We start from the raw sequence: 26997 nt of genomic DNA, 5'->3' as shown, positions 1-26997 counted from the left end.
TTGGTATGATTTAACCATTATTGTATGGCAGGAATTCAATTTTAAAGCTATCAAATATTATTTATATTTATTTTTTACTTAGGTTATATAGAACATAATAATATATACTTTTTCAAAAACAATAAAATTATATTAAATGTTTCGATAATTTATGAAAATTCGCTTTTACTTTTGTATAATGTTTTTAAGTTGTAACCAAACATTTGTAATGCGTTTGAATATTATAAGGATTTCAATTATATAGGTAAGAATTTTAAGCCTTATGTCATATTTTGTTTTAAAAGTAGCTACCTATATAATAAAGCTTGATGAAATCGTTCTATTTATTCACTTTAAATATTTATCAATTATTATATTACGTTCTCGTTGTTTTAGGTATAGTTAATTGTTTATTTTTATAAATAGAAGTTCAGTAGTAATTTGGTATACAATTGAATAATGATAGATCTACTGAACAAATTTCTTATAATGAATTTAATGCATATAGACTTGTATAGTGTAGTTCATTATTGACTAACTAAGTGGTATAAATTGATTGTTAGTAAGATATATGGTAATGTTTGTGTACCAAATTTGACTAAATAACATACATAGTAAATACACAATGAATTTTTTTTTTTTACAAATCAATCTTGAAACAATATAATTGTATATGCATATCTATACTCTATAGAATGAATATAGTTATAATTAATATATAATATATACTAGTATTCAAATATTTAATCATATTAGATGTTAAGTAAACATTTAGATTAATGAAATTACACTATATAATTAGTTCAGTAGTAGGTGTTTAATAGTCACAATATTAATGTAGTTAACATTTTAACTTACTAAGTGTAACCATATTTAATAAATAATAATAATAATTAATTGGTACCTACCTATTTAGTTTATAAAAGTAATTGCTTTAGACCAAACAATATAGTATATTAATATGAAATTAAAAATAAAACTAAAAATTACATTTTAATGTGATATAATAATTATATAATATTTATTATTAAAAAAAAGGTGGATAAGTGGATGTCGCTCTGCTGTACAGTAGGTTACAAGTGGGTCACTGTAATGGATGGTGTTAAATTTGAATTCAATGATATAATATCATTGTATAAGAAAAACGATTCTGAGCGAAAACGGTCAGTCAGCCTATGATATTTGATGATATTATTGTGAATAAAGTAATTTATATATAACCTATTTACGTGGAGACTTGTTTTAAATGTTCAATCCTTAGCGTTAAACATTTTATACATTTTTAACTACAAAATAATTAATAAATTATAAATTTGATCAATTTTGTCAAATTTTGAACTTTAAATGCTTATAAAAAAAAATTGAACCTATGTATTTTCAATATTTTTCAACTGCTATTGTAACAATATATCAGGAGCCTTAATTTTCACGCTTTTTTACCCAACAAATAAAATTTTATTGATATTTATAGAAAAAAAAACTAAAAAAATTGACAATGTCCGTTAACAGCTCAAAAAAAGTCAAAATTTTCAAAATTTTATGGTGTATGCAAAATGCTAATATAAACATTCAGTGAAAATTTCAAGTATCTACAGTCATTTGTTTTTTAATTACAATAAAATAAGAAAATTGTTACATGAGAAATCGAGTGAATATCAAATGTTGTAAAAATATAAATTTCAGACGCTCATAAAAATTTAATTTAAGTTTCTTGTAGACATTTTTTTTTTGATAAAGGTAGACAAAATTATGAGTAATCTTATATTACATTTTCAAATTTTAGATTTAAGAAGAAAATTTTTTAGGAATTCTCAACTCAAAATAATTTGCTAATTTTCGTGATTGTTCAGTATTTTGTCAAAATTTGAACTTTAAATGCTTATAAATAAAAACTGTGACTAAGGATTTTTAATTTTTTTCATCTGCCTTTGAAACAATAACCTAGGAGCCTTCTATTAAATTTTCAAGCTTTTTTACTCAACAGATAAAATTGTATTGATATTTATAAAAAAAAAACTAAAAAAATTGAAAACTGACAATGTCCGTAAACAGCTCAAAAAGAGTCAAAATATTTTCAAAATTTTATGGTGTATAGAAAATGCTAATATAAACATTCAGAGAAATTTTCAAGTATCTACGATTATTTGTTTTAGAGTTACACCAAAAACCAAAATTGATTTTCTCGAAAACAGATTTTGCGTAAAAATTCACGTTTTTCCTTAATTTTCTTTTGTTTTTCACGTCGCTTTTGAAAACTACTGGGAAATTTTTACTTTTGACCCCCCAAAGTACCAACTAAATTCACTTTCCTATACGAAAAATTACTGTTGAAGAAAATCCAAGCACTTTTACTGTCCTAAAAGGTGATGACAGACCCAAAAAAAAAAAAAAACACATATCATTGTAAAATCAATACATTCATCGCTTCGCTCAGAATCTAAAATGAGTGTCTTTTTTATTTTAAGTGATAATTTTTAGGTATATAAGGAAAAACGTTAAATGAACATTTATTTTAAATGTATCTTATTATACACTCGTTGGAAACAAAATAAATAATTATAAGATCAACAATAATAAAAAGTAAAAATAATAATTACTCCAACGGCTTAATATTTATGACCGCTAGGTTGAATTAATTGACTTTTACTTTTTAGTTTCTATAAGCCAATTTATAATATCCATAAATAAATATATACATTTTTTTTTAAATTTAACATTATTATAGTTACCTCTTCAAAAAATGCATGTGTTTTTTCAAGAACATGCCTAAGTTCTGTGAGCTCGAGGTAGTTAGACTTTAGATTAACGGCATTATGGCTAAGCTCTAATATTTCGCTCTCTGTGCGTTCTAATTGTGACTAAAATAAAAAAAATGTATTTGTGTTATATAAATGTAAGTACAACAAATAAAAATATGTTCACCTCTAGGTTAATAATTTCCCTCGGATTAGGAGCGAATGGGAAAACGCTGCTTTCGGGTACAGGAACATGCACGTGGTCTTTGTGCACTTCAGCTTGAATATAGCGCAATTTACGTTCTAGTTCATCACAACGTCGTACTTCACTGACAAATTTTCGCTGGAAGACGTTCATTTCGCTATTTAGCTGTAGAATAAAATTATAATTATCATTAATTACTGATATTATTTATTAATAAGAATACAAATATAATACAATAAAAGGACCTATAGTAATATTATATAGGAAGGTGTTTGTAGTTTAATATTAAGTACAAAGTTCAAACATATTTTTACATACAATAAAGATAAATGTCAAAAACAGATTTTAAAGGAATATCTGAAATTTAAACTAATTATTGTTTACATCATATAGTGCATAGCTACACTGTGTGCATTGCTTATATAGGATAATTAGCAGGGTTTAAATTTAAAAACAAAATATATTATTTACATTTTCAGGTATTAAAATTATAAAATTTTGATGTTTAATTTTATTGTATGTCCAAACATTATTGATAAATTATAAATCTTAAATTATATTTTATTTTAAATTCTATTGTCATTTTTAAAATAATTAACAATACTGATGTAAAAACAATAACATTTTTAGAACTCATAGGTCAGGTTTTGTTATTTTTAATTATCCTCGAGTCAACTGGTAAATTAATGCAAGCTTAGATTTAGATGTTAAGTTACCAATTTCAATTAGCTATAAAGTAATACATACAGTAATATTTACTAACTAAACCAGACTTAAATATTAATTCATATAAATATTTGTCTGATACAGTGATACAATGATCACAAAAAACAAAAATAAAATGTATTTAATAAATTTCAATTTAAAAGACATTTTAAAAATCATACTACTCCTTAGCTATAAAAGTTGAACATTTTATACATTTTTAACTACAAAATCATTTATAAATGTTGTCAAAATTTGAACTTTAAATGCTTATACAAAAATTTGTTCCTATGTATTATAATATTGTTCAACTTCTATTGTAACAATATATCAGGAGCCTTTAATAAATTTTCAAGCTTTTTCACCCAACAAATAAAATGTTATTGACATTTATAGAAAAAAAAACTAAAAAAAATTAAAGTTGGAAACTGTGCATAACCAGCTCAAACAAGTCAAAATATTTTGAACATTTTATCAAATATAGGAATTGGTAAAATAAACATATGGTATCAATTTCAAGTATCTATATACAGTTATTCATTTTTAAAATACATCAAAATAATAAAATCCGGTATATGAGAAAACGAGTGAATATCCAATGTTGTAATAATTTGACCTTCAAACGCTCATAAAAATTTAATTTGACTTTCCGGTAGACATTTTTGATAAACGTAGACATACTTATGTAGAAGTTTGTATAACATTTTAAATTCTTAGATTTAAAAAGAAAATTTTTCTATAATTTTCGTGAATTTTACATATTTTGTCAAAATGTCAACTTAAAATGCTAACAAAAAAAAAAACTGTGCTAAGGTAATTTTTAATATTTTTCAACTGTCATTGTAACAATAAATAAGGAGCCTTGCATTAAGTTTTCAATCTTTTTGACCCAACGAATGAAATTGTACTGACATTTATAGAAAAAAAAACCAAAACAATTAGAAATAGAAAATGTCCTTAGAAGACGTAATACCCGCATGTGTTGTCTCCGTCTTACAAGTGCAACATAACACATTTTACACTCAGCAGAACACGTGGAGCTCCATTAATATAAAAATTAGAGCGAATTGACCTCTTATAAAATCTAAAGGTAAGATTATTATCTAGGCAACCTCTTGGGCTTTTTATTGTATTTTAATTTTAACGCGAGTTATGAGTATTATAAGATGTATAAAAAATTTACAATTTTAAAATACTCATAACTCGCGTTAAAATTAAAATACAATAAAAAGCCCAAGAGGTTGCCTAGATAATAATCTTACCTTTATATTTTATAAGAGGTCAATTCACTCTAATTTTTAAATTAACGGAGCTACACGTGTTTTGCTGAGCGTAAAATTTGCTATGTTACGCACTTGTAAGACGGAGACAACACATGCGGGTATCACGTCCTCTTAAACTAAACAGCTTAAAACAAGTCATACAATTTTTAAAAACGTATAGAAAATGCTAAAATAAACATTTAGTCAAAATGTTATGTATCCACGGTCATTTGTTATAGAGGTTACACCAACATTTTGAAAAAACCAATTTTACGTATAAATTCTTGTTTTGCTTATTTTTTTTTGTTTTTCCCGGCGCTTTGGAAAACTACTAGGAATTTTAAACTTTGATCTTCCAATACACCAACTAGATTCACTTTCCCATCAGACAAAATACTGAAATTGAAAATTAAAGCATTATTTCGACTACTTACTTATCGTGAACACACAAAAAAACACACATCATTGTAAAATCAATACATTCATCGCTCCGCTCAGAATCTAAAATGTACGTACGAGATCTGAGAAATGCCTCATAATTGTAATTCATAAGTAATATTTTATAGATTGTATTTTTTTTTTAAAGTTTTAATTTCCAACCATAAAATTAATAATAGTTTATATCTGTTTATAATTAATAATAAAAATATTTATAAGCTATTCATTATTAAAATATTATCCAACATTTAACTTAACAATAAATCTTATGTCTGATAAAATTAGCGAACTTTAAATAGTTCACGCTTATATTATACAGTTTAAAAAAAAATAATAATAATAATAATACCTAATAATGTTAGGTTAGATCTTAGATCATATACTATAGATGTATAGCTACAGCGTATGATTTTGTTTCCGATGTAGCGACGAGTCTCTGAATTAGGAGATCGATGTGCGCAAGCGCGATGCAACATCTCGCATAATTATCCATAGGTACACGTACAATAGGTATCTGTGGATAAATATACGAGAAGTCGCGTTGCGCATGAGCAATCGAGCACCTAACACGGTGACTCGTAGCTGATATCGGTAATGATTTTTTGTATTGATTTAATACGCTGTGGCTCCATCCATAGTATATATGATCTAAGGGTTAGACGCAAAAAAAAACGTAATTCTGATTTCTGAATACCTAATTTGATATAATTTTTTTAGATTGTACATGTATGCAGTGGCGAATCCCAGGCTTAATTTTTTTTTTTGGGGGGTGGTGGTAAAAGTACAAAAAGTACAACAATTATTGGTTAGAAAATTGGCTAAATACAGTGTAAAATAAGGGACAACTACGGTGATTGGTGGGGGGAGGGGGAAAATCCCCCCTTTGCCCCCTACCCCTGGATCCGCCACTGTATGTTCCTTTATGGTTTATTGATAATCTTTAATTATGATTAATGATACATTATGTAATATGTTTAATGGAATTCGATTTTTTTCCCATTATAACGTTGCTCTGAATTAATTTGTACGAAGGCGTAAAAATAAACAACCGGGAGTCCACGAACTAATTGCAATATTTAATCACCTATCGTATAGGTTATCACAAGGTACTCAAGTAAATGTATGAAAATATGTGTTATTTATGTAAAGAATATACAATAGGTATTAATTATTTCGCGTTTATATTAAAAATAAATTACATCATGGGTTGTTAACCAGTGGAACAGGCAAGGATTTTTTCGGGGAGGGGAGGGCAAAATATTTTATTATTAGGATACTATTGACCTATTATAATAAAATATGATGGTCCATATTTTATTACCTTTTGTATTCCTTGTTATCAATTTAAACTTGTGTTTAAAATATATATAAATATTTGTTGTTTCTTTATAGTTGTATGTTTTATTTCTTATGTCATATGTATCATAATGTTAATGTAATTTTTTCAAGTATACATTCATGTCCATTTTCAACTTAATATTCCGGGAGGGGGAGAGTCTTAAGCCCTTAAATAGGCCCTTCCGTGGCCGTCGTCCCATATCTTATAACGTCATGGACCGGTAACCGCTAACTACCCGTCCTCATTGCCACACTGGTTTTTAGTAACTCTAATATTTGGAATATTGAATTTGGAATACCTTGGAATATGCATGAATTGGCTACTCCATTCATCATCCTTTGCACATATAAGCTTAAAGTTTGATTCGATTTAGACCATAGGTTTCCTCATATTTCGAAATTGTTGCACAAATTCACTATAGAACGGAAGCATAGCCAAATGATTTAGTTGGATTACTTTCGGAAAATAAATATTGGGTACCTAATTCAAAATTTTAGATTTTGTAAACGGAAAATGTTGGAATATGAATGACTTAACGTTTCTGGGTTTAAAGTTGATGATACAATTTTTAAAATATAATATTGGCATTTCTTTAGATATTTATAGACATTCAAAATGTTTGAATTTTTTTTAGATTTATGACAATTTTTTTACAAAATGTAAACAGGGTTTCTCAATCATCATAAGCTGCTTGTTTATCGATTGTGAACAATGGTCAATGATCGTGACATGTAAAAAGATAATTACTTCGACCACTAAAATCGAGCATTGTGCATAATATTTTAAATTGTAGCGCTCAATCTATTTATTCTGTTTATTTCTTAATAAATAAATAATGCTTATTTCTTATTTACCCACATAAGAGTAAAAAAAAAAAAAACACACATTTAACACATTTGCTTTGTGCAGAATCTAAAACTAATAAATTAAAAGCACATTTTTAAATTTAGTAGGTAAGTATAGTATTATACGCAATACTACAATAATACAATACCTAAAAATATATTATAATGTATTATATTATTTATATAAGTAGGGACCTACCTATATTAATTATTGAACCTATGCGAATAATATCTATAGTGTATGTCAAATATATGCTTAGAAGTTATAAATAAATGTCATAATACTCATAATATACTTAAATATAATTTTTTTTCCTAATCGATTTAAACAATAATCAACTTTAGCAGGTATATTCATTAACATAAACACATTTACACATGAATATAGTAAGTACACTTATATAAGATATTTTTTTTTTCAAGTGATGACATAAAAAAATAAACTATAATAATATATGCAAATAAGTCCTTGAAAATGAACTAACGTGTACAAACTAGTAAACATCACACCATTAGATAGTCGTTTTAAGAACAAAAAAATTAATTGTGACTATCTAGTTCGAAGCAAACTTAAAAAAGAGATAAACATTAAAAAACACGTAAATATTTGTTGGGTGGTGTCAAATTGATTACAACCGCCAAATGGAAGATAAATATTTATTAATACTAAAAAGTAACTGAAAAACTTTAAGGTTATCTGTCAAGAAAATAATAAAGGAATTTTAAAAAAAAAATTTGCATTTAAGCGTGTAGGTACTTAATCAACTGAACATTTAATACAAATATAGAGAAGCGTTAATATAGTAGAATCATTTAGTTAAGTTTCTTATTTCTTTTTTAAATATCGACTATAAGGTGAAATGTATAATGTATTATTTTCACGAATAAATATGACGATTATGAATGAAATTGAGAATTTAAATTGTTTAAATGTTAGTATTGAATATAAGATTAATTATTCTTTGTTTTAGTGTTTTAAATGTTAAGATTTTTAGCTCTAGACATAAGACCTTTTTTTTAAAAAATATATTTAAAATGTAAAAAAAAAATAGTTAAATTTTAATCCGAAGTTACTCTTATCATATTCATATTTAATACTTTATTAAGTTACCTATATGGCTATATACTACCGATCTGAATTGTTTGAATCCAGATAAAACAATGAAAACATGTACAAAATTAAAAATAATATAATTTATACTTTGTTAGTATCAACTATCAAATAAGTATCTTCATCAATTCAGTACACATTTTGAATTTATTGGTATAATTTTCAATCCTCACTATTCAGCATTGGCAAGATCGAATATTTGAAATTTTCCGTTTTTTTTGAACAGTTTGTATCATCACTTATTTTACTTTACACAGGGATAAATTACAATATGTATTCAATAGGAAAAATAAATTAGTAATTACTATAATAGCAATATAAATATTAAATATAATATAATAACATATCCTTATAGAAATATATAGGCCCCACATTATTTCTTACATTTTACGAGATTACCGTTACATTTGGATTAAGTATGACTCAAATTACAGTTATACAGCCATACAGTATAGAGTACATTGTATAAGACTATACGAGTATAAGACAATTGACAACATTTAAGAACTTCAAATATGTACTTATTAAGTTATTCCTAAAATATGTGTGATAATATTATACATTATTATTATTGATTATAGGTACCTACAAGATTATATTTATCCCGCGGAGCTGTATAGCCCGGGGAGCAGTAATGTCGGGAGAGCTGTAATCGCGGTTCTCTCCCCGGTCGATGATACGTAAAAAAAGAAAAAAAAGGTACTAGGTATCTAGATTTAAGATTATAAGTACCAGGTACTAGACAACATAAATAATAACAAGTAATTACTAATAATAAATAATAGTCCACATTAATAATATATATTTTAATATTTTAATATTAAAAAATATTTCATTTGTAGTCTAAAATTGTTTATCTAAACACTGTTTAAATATACAATTTCTTGAAAACATTTACGTACGTTATAAATTTACATACGTTTTATATAGTTTCATAATATCCCACAAATATATTGAATCACTTTAGATAAAGTATAAATCCTTTACAACTATACTAAGTACAATGAGATAAAGATTAGTACCTAGGTATATTATGTCCGAGTTAGTGAATTTAACTAGGTACCTATTTAATAATATATGTGACACACCACGAATTAACCATTATTATGAATAACAAATAGGTTGAATACATAATATTGGCAGAAGTTGTAAATTATATCAAGATGTTAATGATGTATGGTACTTGAATATGAAGAGTATTAAAATATTCATTATTTAAATGTATTAGCGTAAGTGTTTAGTATACATAAGTTCACTCGCTGCAAGTAAGGTAATAGAATCCTTGTTATCTATCAGCATGAATAGAAATCCGCGATTAAACTGGCAAATGTTTATATTTATCAGAACTTATAAAATTAACAACGTACGTAACAGTATACTATAAACTATTGTAAGGTTTTCTTTTGTATAAAAAAATCGTTGAGCAGAATATTTAGTATAGGACGCATACTTATATTCTAGGCTAAGATGACTGGGACTGGGTCAGTCCCTCTAGATTTAACCATTGAAAATTTGATGAAGTAGGTACCAGGTACCTGATTTCGTAATAAGAACGTTTTAATTTTTTGGGAATACGATTGCTAAGTTTTTAACAAACAATGATGGTCTTTCAAATTAAAATAAAATAAAAATCAACACGATTGCCTACGATTTTCTGAGCAATGATGCCATTAGTTAATATTATATAATAATAATTGATAAAAATGGACAAGTTAATGAATAAAATAGTTAAGTTAACTTTATATTTTTCTAAATAATAATACTTATAACATATTTTTAAAAATGAACCATATTCTATTATTTCTTATTATAAACACTAACTAGTGTGGTTTGATTAGATTTGACCAACCTAAATGAAAGAGTATTTATTTATATTTAAAAGTTATTTTAGAGGTATTTCACCTCTAGACTAAGTTTAAACAAAATTACGTTATTCTTAATAATATGACAAAAACATACATGAAACACGATACATTTTAATAATTTAATAGACTTTATGTTTGGTCAAAACATCGTATACAATTTTCATTATCTTACAGATATTTAATTATGTACTTAAACAATTTAAATTTTAAAACGCTATAACTAAGTCAAATACGTAAAGTTATGAAAATCCGGCAACATTGCACAAAATCTTTGGCCAAAAACGTACGCAATCATTTACCTCAAAATGAGCACGATTTCGTATATACTTGATAAAAATCGTACACAAACGTGTTGTACTCCAAAAAATAATAACATGTTTGATGCATTACCGATTACTGATTACCCTGCTTTGTATAACTATTTATTATATTATACATTTTTTAGTTGGAGTGTGAAGTAAAAAAATATGCTATTATATCTATAAGTGGGAAAAAAGTTTAATCATTATTCACAACTTCTGTAGTCGTTATTTATCAAACTTGTGCTACTTACGTCTCGAAATTGTACAACTCCTGCTTCACCCATTGTGGCCACAGATGCGTAAGCGGCTTCTGGCTGTATGAAAAGCTGACATAAGGCCATTTCCTCACTCCTGAACATGGACCCCATTTTCTGTCAATGCAAATAGTTTGTATATCATTAATAAAAAATGGCGTATTAAAATTGTATGGATTCATTTTTCCCACAATTTATATTTATTTTACTAAAAACATTTTAAAAATTTAATACACCTAACCATTTATTTGTATCTGTTATATTATGCATTCCTATAGTTTGGGTTGAATTAATAAAAATACCAACACTGTTAAACATTAAACTAATACATTAACTGAACGTAACCAAAATAAATGATATCATGACTAAAGCAAACGAAATAAAAAAATGTAGCTTTTACAAACAAAATATACATCAAAGTTTGAATATATAAAAAGGGTATCACTAAAGTTTTACTGGTATAAGACATAAAATGTATTTCATTAATAATTTAAACAACTTATAATAGTACAATATATCATATACATTTATAAAATATTTCCAAATTAAAATAAAACAACATATAAATCGTGCCATAAAATATTTTCATGATAATATAGTCCTAAGATATTGTGAAAATGGGAAAGAAAATGGTAATAGAAAATAGTATTAAAACATGGACTTAATTAATATAGTATTTTATATGTTATAGGACTCAATTTTTAGTATGTAGTATGTACCTACCTACCTAAAACAACTGGCACTCAATATTCAATTCGTTCTAAAAGGAACTCAGTTCGTATACAGCCCTTAAAACATTGAATACAATAATTAATAATTAAGCACTATTATAAACCGTGTATATTCACCAAATTAAAGAACATTTAATTTCTAGGCCAGATTACATTGGATTGAATCTAGACATTTTTGACGGGCCATTACGAAAATTAAAAATTCATACGCAGTAAAATTTATATTCGAGAATTTTGATTTTATAATGTGTGTAATTGTTTTGTGTTTGGCGTCAATTGGCGACAAGAGTAGTCAAAATACTCTGGTTTTATACTTTGAGCGGATTTTCTGGTGGAATATTGGATTTAAATTTTACTTTTGGTAGTCAAAAGTAAAAATATTTAGTGCTTTTCAAAATAATCGAAAAAACAATAAAAAAAAATTAGGGAAAACTGGGAATGTTTACGCAAAACCAAACCGCAGTTTCGACAAAAATTTTGAGGATTGTTTCTGGTTAGGTTAGGTTCTAGTTAGCAAAAGTTATTTCAACTTACCGTATAGGCAACATAAATATATATACAATAATATTGTTAGAATTTTAGAAGTATTTAAATGTATCATATTATTATTGAATTCAAATATAACACATTCATTACAGTGATCTACTCAATAACAAGTACCCTCGATGCCTCGACACTTACTATACAGCAGAGTGACTTGAAAGAATTCCCCAAATTTTAGATTTTGAGCAGAGCTAATTGGTTTTTCAATGATGTGTGTTGGTTTTGTATCTAAACTCTAAAGACACTATTTAGTAGAAAAATGCTCTAATCTTAAAGGAAGGTATCTGGTAGTAAATTGTATCCAACCTTATACTTTAAGACTGTTGATGGCGGGTTGTTTTTTTGTCGGTTTGTCGTGCATTTAGACAAAAAGCGGAAGAAAAATTCACCTAGTACCAAAAGTCCAATTTTCATTTTGAAAACATATTTGAATTCCTTATTTCTTTTTCTAGGTTATGTAGGAAATGGATTTTTCATTTCTTTTTAACACTAAAGTAAAGGTGAATTAACATTTATTGTTAGTTAAAGCTATTGTTAATAACAATAATAACTAATAAGTAATAAAATAGGTGATTAATCAATTACATATATTGTTTATGTGGCTTTGTGTGGCACATTGCGTACACTCAACTGCGGAAACGCACTGAGTGTACTTAACAACCGGCGTTGCTAGTTCCCGGATGGGTGACCACCCGAGATTTTTAGCAACAAATCCTTGCCACACATACAAAACGTGTTTTCAACCGTTCCTCCCCCTACTAACAACCTACAAACAAAAAAAAAAACGAACAGCTAATGGCCTAAGCAGCCAGCCGCAAGCTCAATAAAAAAATAATATATTTTTTTTTATGTATATTACAGTAACAAGTATAAGGACTAACAAACATTTTATTACTTATCCTAAATATAAGATTATTTTTAGTTTACTTATAAAATATTATAATGTAGCTATTTCGACAATGTATTGTTTTATGAAAGAATTAAGTATGCAGTTTAGGCACTAGGCACACTAGTTACTTCTAATAGTAGGTAATTATATCATTATCAACAATACCACAATTCATAAACAACACATTGTCTCATCATAATATTACAGTAACACTATCATAACAATTAATAGTTAATAATATTAATTAAAGTATTTCCAAAATCTTTAAAATATTAAAAAAAATGTTATTGACAATAATTAAAAAAAAACTAATAAAAATCAAAATTTTTATTTATGTCCATAAATACTTCAAAAATAGTCAAAATATATTGAAATTTTTTTAATGCATAGAATATGTAATTATAAACATTCGATGAACATTTCACGAATCTATGGTTGTTTTTTAAGCTATGCAAAAAAACAATATAAACAATATCAATTTATTTCAAAAACTAGATTTTCATAAAATTGTTTTAGAATTTTCCGTCGCTATGAAAAGTACCGGTCATTTTTTACTTCGACCCCCAAAGTACCAACTATAAATTCACTTTCCTACCAGGAAATATTCAGAAGTAGAAAATTAAAGCATTTTAACAGGCTGTAAAAAAGGGACAACAGACACAAAAAAAAATCACACATCATTATAAAATAAATACATTCATCGTTTTGCTAAAAATCTAAAATTAAGAAAATCGTGAAGTTTTACGTAAAATTAATTCTACACAAAAAACCGTAGAAATGTTGAGCAAATGTTTGTATGACTATTTTGCATACATGACTTTAAAAATATTTTGACTTTTTGAGCTATTTATAGAAATTTAAAATTTTTTAAATTTTTTTTTCAATAAAAGTCAATACAACTTTTTTTGGTAGGTCAGAAAGCTTAAAGATGTAAGACAAGCTAGGTGTCAAGATTCCTTATAAGTTTTTATAAGCAATTTAAGTTCTTATCTTAACAAAATTTAAATTTTTAACTAGTTAAAAATATATAATTTTTTTTTTTATTTTTATAGCTTAGGATTGAACATTTAAAACAAGGTTTCTCATAAGTAATTTATACGTTATTTGTGTCCACAAAATCTAGAAAATCTATAATTACAGTTTTTTTAAAGTTTTTTAAATTAAAATTTTGGACAAAATTAGATAGAAATTTTAACGAAATATAAGTTATTTTGTTGTAATTTAAAAATATTATTCCGTGAATCGTTGGTACTTGAAACTTTTAGAGTATATTATTATACTTATTTATATACATTTTCAAATGCAATGTTTTTGGTAATAAAATATTTTAATAGCAATAATATTATAAAATATACTTAGTAATATATATGCTGTCAGACCGTTTTTGCTCAGAATCGTTTTTGGTAGGTATGGTTTTATATCATAAAGCACACTAACTACCAGTCCAGTTACCCCCTGGTAATTAGTAATTACTAATTACTATCTTAATTTGTTATATAATCCGGAATGTTATTTTTACAGTGAAAACTGATAAATATACAAAGGTACACGTGATTGACAGACCATTCAACTATTATGAAGAGTTACGTAATACTATGTAACATTAAGAGATTATCAGCTGATCATTAACGCTCTCATTATAATAAAATAGTTTACATTAACGGAAATAAAAATTAACTAGTCTAGTCCTAAATGTTTTAAATATGTTTATAATAATCAAATATTCATTACTTACTACTAAATTTTGAATTATTATATTTCAATATTTGTCATATATTATATATTATGATATATCTCTATATATATAAAATGACTTGTCCTGAGTGATTCATCATCGCCTAGTCGAAACCACTGGACGGATCCGATTGAAATTTGGTATATAGATAGCTATTATGACGTAGACGTCCACTAAGAAACGATCTTTGGAAATTCAATCCTCAAAGAGGAAAATAAGGTGTTGTAAGAATATAACAGTGGCGCCATCTATCAAGCGATATCTTAATTAAATATACAATATTGGTTTTAAAATACAAAACGTACGAACTTGATATTTGGAATACTATGGTTCCCCTAATGATCTAGATATGCAATAAGAAAGAATTTTCTGATATTCACTTTCTAAAGAGGTGGAAAAACAGAGATCTTAAGATTCACGGTGGAAATCGAAACTTTTTTTTGTTTATTAATGGTTGCCTTTGGTTGCAGGTTATATATGCGAATTATTTCACACCTAACCTAGCTGGTACAATTACGCCGGTTTGTCCGTAAAAATAAAATAGAATAACTCCCCATAATATACTAAATTATGAATATTAAATAAATCCGGGATGATCAACTATGACTCCAATACTATTTTAGGTACACTGTTACACATTTTTTTTCAACTACAAAGCATTAGTTTAGCTTTAGGCTAAATTTTATCACCCACCTCGCTGTGTCCGCAATCTACCGCAAGGAGATAATTAATCAGTAATCACAATTATTTTCCCGGGCAACGCCGGGTTATTCAGCTAGTTGATTTATATAAGTAGGCTAGGTTAGGTTAAGTTAAATACCTATATTTAATAAGTACATAATATTATTATAGTTTTTGCATCTAAATTCTAAAGTTTAGTATCCGCTCTATCCATTAATTGTTTTTAATTGTATTATTACACTATTTTCTAAAAACAAAACATGTACAATTGCAATATTTTAAATACCTAACAAATAGTTTTTCTCAATTATACCAATATAAAGTATAAAGTATTTCAATATATTTCTCCACTAATTATTGCAATATATTATTTAAAAAAAACATATTCATCATCATTTAGTTTAATAATCCGTAGTTAGTGTAAGAAGTGAAACGGTTTTCAATTTATAAAATCGATAACCATTCTCCAATTCTATCAGTTTATAAGTTATTTTCAAACGTTGAGTAAGTACTGATTTAATTGATAATAATAAATTAATATTATATTAGATTCATTAAAATTATAAGAAAGGATACAAACCTAGTATTGAATACTGACAGATTTTGAAATTCTTAAATACCAATTTTTATGTATTTATTATTATTTTATTGTTCTTATAATTAACAACAATTCCATACAACGAAATTAATATTTGTTTTCGAAAAATACGATTATTCGATGTGATGTTTATGAATTCTTCTCAATTCAAACATAATATATTATAAATAAATAAAAATAATAACTAATAGATATTATGTATCTACGATGCACCATGTACGCGAAAATTATAATTGTCAGATAAATTATATAGTATTAAGACTTTATATTTTAAATCACAAACAAAATATTTAATCAAAATATTACATTATATTACAAATTATTACTTATTTAGTTTTACAATATTTATTTTTATTAAATTTTAATGACTGTGTGAATATGTTAAATTAGTTTACAATGGACTGTAATATGTTAAAAATTCCGAATAGAAGTTGTAGAATAAATTAATAATAAGTTTTAGAATCAATACATTCAACATACTTTACGATCCACGATAAGGCAGAATGCACTTTTATTTCGTTAAAATATTAATGAATTCGAAAGGGTTTTGCATGTCTAACCGCATTAACCACGAAGAGAAAATTATTTTTTCGAATAATAATTTATTATTTCTATATTATAATAAATATGTATATTGCATAAATATTTATATTATAATAGTAATAATATAATATATTTGTATAAATTATAAGTTATCAATTTAGGCTTAAAAGATGAAAAGTAACTACTATTTTACCATCTACCTATACATTTTACTAAAACAAAGTAATAGTACCTATGTACTATGTATGATAATTAAACCAGCATCTCCTAATCAATGAAGTTTGTTACATTTATTAAATATTATTATATAATTTATTAATAGCTTTAGAATCAGATTGGCTGAATGAAAGCCGATTCAAATTTAATTATAAATACATAGTTTTTGATATATCAAAATGTTTGAAATTTAAATCCATTTATATTACTTTTGTTTGTAAAATGTACTACAAATACGTATATCATTAAATATTTTATTGAGATACTACAGTTATAACAATAAATTAATAATAATGGTAATAATAATTCAAACTAAATATATTACACAACGTTCGATTTTTAATATTTTAATAAGTTATACTCTCATTCAGTCAATTTTGAGTTTACAGCCAGTAGTTTATAGTAGTTAAGAAATTAAAATAAGTATAAAAAATGGTCTTCTCAAGTATGGAATCAAAAATAGGCATTGCCATTTTGAAAAATAATTTAAGTTTAACTTATGTATGTTTGTACCGAGAGGTTTGAACATTTTAGATGTTCCTATAAATATAATACAATTATTATACTCCAAAAATAGATGTTCAAAAAAGTCCTGATTCAATTGAAAGACATCCGACCAAGAATTTTAATGTTTCCTAAATCGGTGAACACACTATATTGTGGTTTAGGCATTTAGTGAAAAAAAAATTATTAGAATATAATATAACATAATTCATTGAAACGTATGATTATATTTTCAAGTAAACAAATTACATAAAGTTATACATTTAATTATTTGTATTTATTTTTTATACTTATAAATGGACAATAATGTACACAGTTGATTTGTCGTCTATACATAATATATTATGTACTTCCATTGGCTAGTAGGTAAGGCACGTTGGGCCGTACAAGCAAAAATGCCAACGGGACAAGTGGGGTAGCCTGTTGACGTCACAGGACGCTTCCTCAGTCTAGGTCAAAGGGAGAGAGTCCACCCAGGCCAATTCAATAACACGGCATTCACTACGATTGCATTTACGTGACACTAGTTGTTATTTGTTTTTAGATTCATTTTGAGGTAAATGTATGTTTTTTTAGATTCTGAGCGGAGTGATAAATGTATTGATTTTACAATGCGTGTTTTTTTATTTTTATTTTTTTTTGGTCTGTGTATACGATAAGTAGTTGAAATATTGCTTCGATTTTCAACTTCGGTATCTTGTTTGATGTGAAAGTTAATCAAGTTGGTGCATTGGGAGGTAAAAATTCCCAATAGTTTTCAAAAGCGCCGGGAAAAATAAAAAAGTTAAGCAAAAACATGAATTTTTAAGCAAAATTAGTTTTTAACAAAATCGATTTTGGTTTTTGGTGTAACTCAAAAACAAATGACCGAAAATACATGACATTTTGACTTGTTTTGAACTGTTTATAAACATGTAAATAAAATTGTATTGGTTGGGTCAAAAAGCTTTAAAATGTAATACAAGGCTCCTAATATATTGTTACAATGGCAGTTGAAAAATATTAAAATACACTATAATTTTTTGTGTCAAAAAGCGTGAAAATTTAATACAAGACTCCCTATATTTTTTTTCATAAGTATTCAAAGTTCAAATTTTGACAAAATTTATCAAATTGAAAAATGATTTTGTATAGTTAATAATTTATAAGATGTTCATCTTTTATGGCTAAGGATGGAAATTTTCAACAAGGTTCCACGTAAGTAGTTAATTCTGTAACCAAAAAATCTAAAAATATACATAAACACAGTTTTTTTATAGTTATTTTAAGTTCAAATTTGGACGAAAATAGATATATAAACGAAGAAGAACGATTTTAGTTTCGTGTTATTTTTAAAATATATTATTCGTAGGTATTTAAATTTCTCAAGACGAATATATTATTATATACCTACAAATAATATTAATTCAACTTACCGACTACTGTATTAATAATAATAATATCAATTTAATATAAAATATCTTTGGCTGACAATCCGTCTCCGCTCAGAAGTCAGAATCGTTTTTCGTATACAATGATATTATATCATTGAATTTAATTTTAAAATATGACTCACTTTTAATTTACTTTACAGCAGAGCGACATCCACTTACCCACTTTTTTTTATTAATTACCATATAAAATTAAAATAATAAGGCAACTATATTAATAACAAATAACTATAGTATCTGTGGAAGGTTGAAATGTTTGAAAATTATACTAATAGGTATTAGGGATTTGTTAGAAGGTTGCTTAACGGCAAATATACGTAGGCAACTATAAACTATCTACAGGTACCAGATTTATATATTTAATATTTAAAAATTACTGAAAATCAGTCATCAGGTCAACCTATACCTATGCAGATACGTACTCAGAATTTTCGAGTACCGGTGATAATTTTATTTTTTCCACTTCATCATTATAAATGTCAGTTATTCAGAATAAAAATGAAATGTAAATGTTTTATAGTTAAATACAAATACATTAAAGAAAAAAAACGGTGAAAACGCCCTGCTGTATAAAGGTTGTCAAATATCTCATCAATGAGTAGGTTACTTTAATCGTTGTGTTAATTTTTAATTTTATGATAAATCATTGCATGCAATAAACGATTCTGATTGGAGACGGTTCTATATTTCTAAGGATATTTCATTATAATATAGCTGTTATTAACGGATTATTCAAAAAGACTTATCGGTTCGTCATATAAATGGTTTAAAATTAATCTCAATATTTTGAAAATTTCATTGCGTATAATTAATAAATAGTAATACATGTTGTATGATGTTTTTCATTTATTTATCCAATTTTGCCAAAATGTTAACTTTAGACTCAAATGCTTATAAAAAAACTGTATATTTTCGATATTTGTAAATTGCTGTAAGAATAAAGGATAACTTGAAGGAGATTTTTATTACATTTTAAAGTGTTTCCACTTTCCACAGAGGATATATTTTTTTATCATTATTAGTAGAAAAAGAAATTCGATCATTTAAAATGCCTATAATTAGCTTAAAATTAGGCTAAATATTTTCGAGATTCTATTGTGTATAGAAAATTATAGTTTAAGTACCTAACAGTAGAATTTTTTAAGTTTCAACGATTAATATTTTATGTATTACAATAAAATAACAAATTTGGTTTCAGGAGAAATTGTTATTTAACATATGAATATCCAATGCCGTTAAAATTTGAACTTCAATCATTCATAAAAAATGTATGTGGCTTTACGTAAGACTATACTATAACGTATCTTAAACATATACGCGTTCCAGCGTACTGACATGAGTTTTACTTCGATAATAATTTTAGTTTATTATGAAGTCTATTCGAATATTTTTAGTCAGCATTATGAAAAAAAAATGTAAAACTGTTTTTTTTCATTGAAATTTATAAGACACAACTGTTTTTTCCCGCGTTTTTCTAAATTTCACGTGCGATTTATTCTTTTTTAAAAATAACAAATTAAAATTGTGGGTTCAAGCATCCAAAGTTTACCAAACAATAAAATGAAATTTGTTTTCAAAATTATTACCGGTGTAAAACTCAAAAAAGTACGCTGGAGTGTATTTTTGTCCAAAAAATAATAAAGTGGAATCCCCTTAATTTTCAGTAAAAATACTTATGAGGAATATTTTATTAAGGTTTTAAACCTTATAGATATAGAAATGCTACAAAATAATTGACATATTTTCGTAATTTTGACGAATTCCTTTAAACGTTTATAAAAAAAAAATTATCAACAAAATTATAAAATGTCCAAATATATAACCCTAATATAAAAAAGTGACTACAAATACGCCCGCACTATCATATTAATACATCCTCGTATATGATACGTTTACAGGGTGGCTTTTTAAGCATGCACAATTCATTTTTATACTTATATTATACATTTATTCAAATTCTCATTTTTGGAATATTTAGTTAATTGCTTACTTAACTTTTAGAATTTTCTTGCACCAATGCATTTATTATTAGCATGCTATTATTTTCAAATCAACCTCACACACTTTCTTATAATGCCAACATTAAACAATATAAATTAACTGTATACAGTATACGCTATGTACTTATGTTACATAGTTAAATTAAAAACCAAAACCAACAAAATAATTAATAAACAAAATTTGTATTAAAAAAATTTCATTCAAGCAATAGAAAGTATGTAGAAATAATTAAATATGTATAAATCGAATGCTAGTATAAAATAAGCTCGGTTCATAATAAGGGTAAATATAATTGTCATACTACATTCCGTTGTTTCAGCCAGTTATATAATATGTGGATTGTGCAGGGAGGAATGAGTCATAATTAATAACTTATTAGGTAAATTGTTTATTAATAACTTTATCAGCTATTTTGCTTATTTATTTTTAATTATATAATACGGTCAACTTAGTATATTACAATTCAATATTCCTATTAATTTATAAAAATATATTTCTACAAAAAATGTTCGTCGATTTACTAAGAAAAAACAAGAACATTTTTTATAACGAACTGATAAGGTAGAAACTAGTACAGTAGATATTAACGATATATTATATACAATTTTAAAAAAAGGTCCCATAATAATCTGAGTACGCCAAAAAGTAAAATAATAATAAATTCAAATCAGTTTTACAATCAAAATCAAATTAGTGAATAGCATACATTTATTCATGTATATTTTAGTTTGTTAAAATTCAACGTGCCTAATAATATTATTATACGTCATAGGTATGACATAAACAGGTATGACAACAAACGAGTGATAAAGACACTTTTTGAAAGCAAAAAAAAACTCGTACCTATATTTATTTATTCATTGTTAAAAGTGTACTATTTCTTAGTATATATTTAATACCTATAATACAGGGACAGAATAATAAATAAATTATAAAATATACAGCAAAATATTAGCTTACATAAAATTATAACTGTTTTTATAATATTTGTAATTATTGCATAGGTACTTAATAGTTACTCCAATATAGATCGGTACTTTACATATGATAAATTCAAATATTTACAAATATAATTAATATATACCTACTAACCTAAAAGTAGAACGAATCAAGGATAAAATTAAATAACTTAAATAACATAATAAGACTAGTTTATGGTGATTAAAAAGCAGTGTTTGAACAGTTGAACTGTTAAATATTTCAGGTGTCTAACGATTATCATTGACGTAATAGGTAGATTTGGGCGGGCCTTAGTTAATAGTTCTAAAACCATGTCAAGACCTCTAGAAAATGTCGTGATTACATTTCTATCTTTATTTAAAAAGAAATTGCTCACTACTGTTCAAAATAAAATAAAAAACTAATTAATATTTCTTTACTTTTTTTAATTATGTTGATTTGCAAATCAAGCGTCCTCTAATTATAGAATATCTAGAAGGTATCCCCAATAATTATAACCACGTCATAGTGATTTCATCGTATAGGTATCAACTGTTTGCATAGAATATTGTTGCTATTGTAGAAGTTATAATATGCATTATTTTATAGGAGATGCTTTGTATTACCGTAAACAATACAAATACGTACTAATTTTCAATTTTAATTTATATTTTATAGTAGGTAATGTTTATTTTGAATGACATTAAAGAATTATTAATTTATATTATAAAGTTAAACTAAATTAACAAAGAAAAATATGTACCTACCTTTTATATATAAACGTGTTTATATTTTACATTGTTAGAAAAATCGTATTATACTAGTTTCATTTTTATCACTTAAAAAAAGCTCATTCTAAATGTATATTAAATTGTCGGTCATAATAATAATTAATATAAATGATAAAATCTGTCATAGGTTATAAACTTTTAGTTTACTTACACATTTGATATTACTATTTACTACGAAACCACATTTAAAACAATACCTATAATTTCTACATTTCTTTCATTAACCAGATACTTGTGACTTGTGAGTTAAATACGAAATGTAATACGTTATTTCTTAAATACCTATATTTATTTAATAGTAATAGGTAATACATTACAAAAGAATTACCACAACATTACCCCGTCTGATTACTTAAGGTCTGAACATTAGTATTGACCAATTGCGGATGGTTATGACTTATGAGTTATTAACCAAAGTGGATTACCATACTGCACATGCGAATATCGTTAGTTGCTCATTAAACTTAGCGACCTGCTATAGACTCGTAAAAGTGTAGGGTTTTTTTTTTTCAAATGGGTCATTGACATTAAAAATAAAAATAAAAGATAACAAACAAAAAACTTAAGTTCTATTATCAATGGTTGCTTCAATTATCCAAACCCACATGATGCATTACACTGGCAAGCCTACATCGTTGATTAACGCAAGGTCACCATTATTAAACTCAATGAGTACCTATACAAATTAATGTATCATGGCATCAATGTCGATTTTAAAATAAAATTGTGACTGCTAAAATTAATATGAGAAACTAATTAATCAGTTAAATTACAAAAATAAACACACTAAAATGTTGACAATAGAACTAACCGTTGGAATTTAATTGAATAAGGAAATTTGTTGTTCTATTTTTAAATTTTATTGCATCGTCAGTTTTGTCACTAATAAAAACTAATAACCATACAATTATACTTTACAAAAAGAAAACTTGCTAATATGAACCAGAATTAATAGATAAATAGGTATTAATGTAATATATCTTTCAACTATTGCTATATTTTTTAAAAAAAGCAAATTTAAATAAGTAGTAATGCAATTAATGATATTTAATTACTTAGTTAAATTTTTACACTAAAAAAGTTTACGACAAAATAGATTTTTTGTTGTAATTTAAAAACTAATAACTGCAGAGACTTAAAAATGTCATCAAATATTCATACTAGCATTAACTAGATAAACATAACTTTCAAAATATTTTGCCACTTTTTGTGTTAGTTATAGGAATTTGACACTTAGGACTATTTCTAGGTTGTATTCGCATAATGTATACGTTTGAAAATATTTTTGTTAAGCATAAAAGTCATGAAAATGAAATGGTATGACGTTCATCATACATTCTTCATCAATTCAAAATTATCTAAAATACATTATCGATTCTTTTAATTTTTTCTGATATGCATTTAATTTTAAATTTTTATATTTTTAACTCTGAGCGGAGCAATGAACATTTAATTTAATTTTTTTATTTTTGTGTTCAAAATTGTCTTTTCTGGCACTAAAAATGATTCAATTTACTAAACTGAGGGTAGTAGGTATCTAGTGAAAAATTATATCTAGCTGATACTTAAAAAGGATTAAAAGTAATAAATTCCAAGTACTTTTCTGAATAAGTAAGCAAAAAAAAATAAAAACAATATTCACGAAAAACGGGAATTTCTACGTAAAACCAGTTTATGAAAAATTCGTTTTTTGTGGTAACTGTTAATACTTAATTAACTCAAAAAGAATATCCATCATCCGAAAAATACTTGACATTTTTACGTAATATTTATTTTATCATTTTCTGTACAAGATACAATTTTAAAAATATTTTGACTCTTTTTGAACATTCATGACATTTAAAATTATTTTAGATTCTGAGTGGAACGATGAATGTATTGATTTTACAATAATGTGGGTTTTTATTTTTATTTATTTTTTTGTGTCTCACCTTTTAGGACAAATAGTATTTTTTTTTCTTGTACAGGTGTGGGACTTAATTAGTATGCACAGACTTTTGTATCTCCAATCATTCCTACATTTGATATAAGTTTTATTATGTTTCTCATCAGTGGTTTGCTTGGTTTTTTTTTACATGGTGGGGGGATATTAATTGTTGGTGGTTCACATATTCCAATACAACAAAAACAAACACAGGCCTCAGATAATTATAATAATATCTTTCAATAATGAAATATTTTAATTAAATTGTATTTATTTATTATTTGATATGTATTTTATGGATTTAAAAAAAAAACATCTCTTTTATGTGTGTATATTAATAATTTACAAAAATGTCTTTCACAAGACGATTCCTTTAGAAAAATTAAAATGTTTAAAATGTTACCATTATATGTTTACATACATTCATTATTATTTATATTAATCTTATATATTATATGTATATAAATCTCTTTTATACATTTTACTAACCATTAACACACATTTCATGGTGAAAATGTAAATTTTTTAATTCCGCCTTTTAAGGTAAAATATTTTTAAATTACAACAAAATAACTAAAATTGTTATTATTTAATTAAATAAATAATTTCATCAAAATCTTAATAAAAAATATCTATAAAAAACTGTATTTATATATATTTTAGATTTTTTGGTTACTGTAGGAAAGTATGAAATACTTATAAGAAACCTTATTTTTTTTTACATTATTTTAGGTCTATACACAAAACAAGATTTTTTGAAAAAAATTTTATTTTTACTATTTTTAATTGTTGTAATTAAAAAGTTTAAGTTTTTTGCTCTTTTTGAACGTCTCTGTACATTTTAAATTTCATATTAGATAAAAATCAAATTGTACACGAGTTGTTTATTAGTTTTAAGTATTAAAGGATAGATGAGCAGAGTAGAGGATAGACATTCTTCAGTATAGGTACTCCTGTGACCTGTCCCCCATGTTTCACACCAATCCTCTCATCAAAACTTTAAATACTTATAATAATTATAAACTACACTATTCGACCACTATGAATCAAAATACTCCATTACATCAAAAAAAAAGAAATTAAAAATGAATTTTGTCATTAAAAAAGTAAAAATTTAAAAGCGATAAAGACAATAATAGTAAAATGCATATTTTATTTAGAATTGTTGTTCTTAAAGACTTAAAAGTTAAAATTATAAAAATATTTTCAAAAACGTTTATAGTCTTTTTTTTTTAATAATGAGTGTTTTATGTTTTATTGATCACTTGATATAATAATGTGTAGTAAAATGTATCAGGGGTGTGTACATAATCTATATATAATGTATAATGTATCAGAGGTGCATATACCAATTAATTTAATTTAATATAAATATATAATACATATTTCAAATTTAATATTTTATCAATATCTGTGAAAATTTATAATAACAATGTGTAAAAAGTGGTCTCAAGGGTTTGAATACATACATATTTTAAATAAATTAAATTATTAAAAAAAAAAACAGTACCTATGACAACTGTACACCCCCAGTAAAAATGTGGCAATTATAAAAGCCTTAGGGAATAAGGGAGAAAGGCTTTAGAGTACAGTACAATGAATAACATTTAAAATACAAATTATAAAGTAAAATATGAGGAAAAATATCTATCAGTAAAATCATATTTAATAACCTACCTAAATATATATTAGATTCTATACATGCAGACATTCTTTGAACAATGAACATCATTACATTTTACCAGAAGTAAATCGACTATAAAAATAATTATAAAATTGCCTATTCAATTAGATCATTTACAATAAATATGTTTAAAATGCAATTTTCATAATCTAAAATATGTAGAATATTGTATGTTTGCAAAATATATATACAAATATTGTTCGTAACAATAAATTATTTAGATAATATCATTATACAGAGTACATTATGTAACTATACTTTTTACTATCAAAATCAATGTTGATAAACAAACGTATATTAACAAAAAATCTTATATTACCAAGAAAATATGAAGAAGTATAAGTTATAACTTATAATTATGAATATTTTAATAATAATAAAATGGACAACATTTTGTTAAAAAAATTCTTTATTTTGTTGTGATTCAAAAGCTTGAAAATGTAATATGAGGTTTCTCATTAATTGTTTTAATAGCAGTTGAAAATTATTAAAGATATATGAATAAACACAATTTTTTTTATATGCATTTGAAGTTCAAATTTTATAAAAAAATCTTGAAAATGTGTAAGTTACTTTGTATTCAATATTTGTCTAAAAATTTAAAATTTAAAACAAGGTTTTTCATAAGTAGTTTATACTGTAACCAAAAAATCCAAAAATAGTCTATAAATATTCAACAATATACAATAAAACATTAATTTAAAAACATTAAAAGAAGGATTTTTTTTCAAATAAAAATAGGATAATA

General features: G+C 25.2%; 1 protein-coding gene across 3 annotated transcripts in view; it reads right to left on the bottom strand.

The window, feature by feature from the left end:
- The window catches only part of LOC132937921 (V-type proton ATPase 116 kDa subunit a 1), a 47014-nt gene that overhangs the window by 14745 nt on the left and 5272 nt on the right, over window positions 1-26997 (bottom strand). For all 3 annotated transcript variants that reach the window (XM_061004531.1, XM_061004533.1, XM_061004532.1), the window contains exons 2-4: window positions 11038-11157; window positions 2902-3084; window positions 2709-2837 (exon numbers count right to left, since the gene is read on the bottom strand). In XM_061004531.1, the coding sequence (XP_060860514.1) occupies window positions 2709-2837; window positions 2902-3084; window positions 11038-11154 (429 nt within the window). In that variant the 5' untranslated portion in view covers window positions 11155-11157. The remainder of the gene's footprint in view (window positions 1-2708; window positions 2838-2901; window positions 3085-11037; window positions 11158-26997) is intronic.

The sequence above is a fragment of the Metopolophium dirhodum genome, chromosome 2 (assembly GCF_019925205.1).
Source record: "Metopolophium dirhodum isolate CAU chromosome 2, ASM1992520v1, whole genome shotgun sequence".
NCBI classification, from domain to species: domain Eukaryota; kingdom Metazoa; phylum Arthropoda; class Insecta; order Hemiptera; family Aphididae; genus Metopolophium; species Metopolophium dirhodum.
This window is presented reverse-complemented; position numbering and strand designations above follow the sequence as displayed.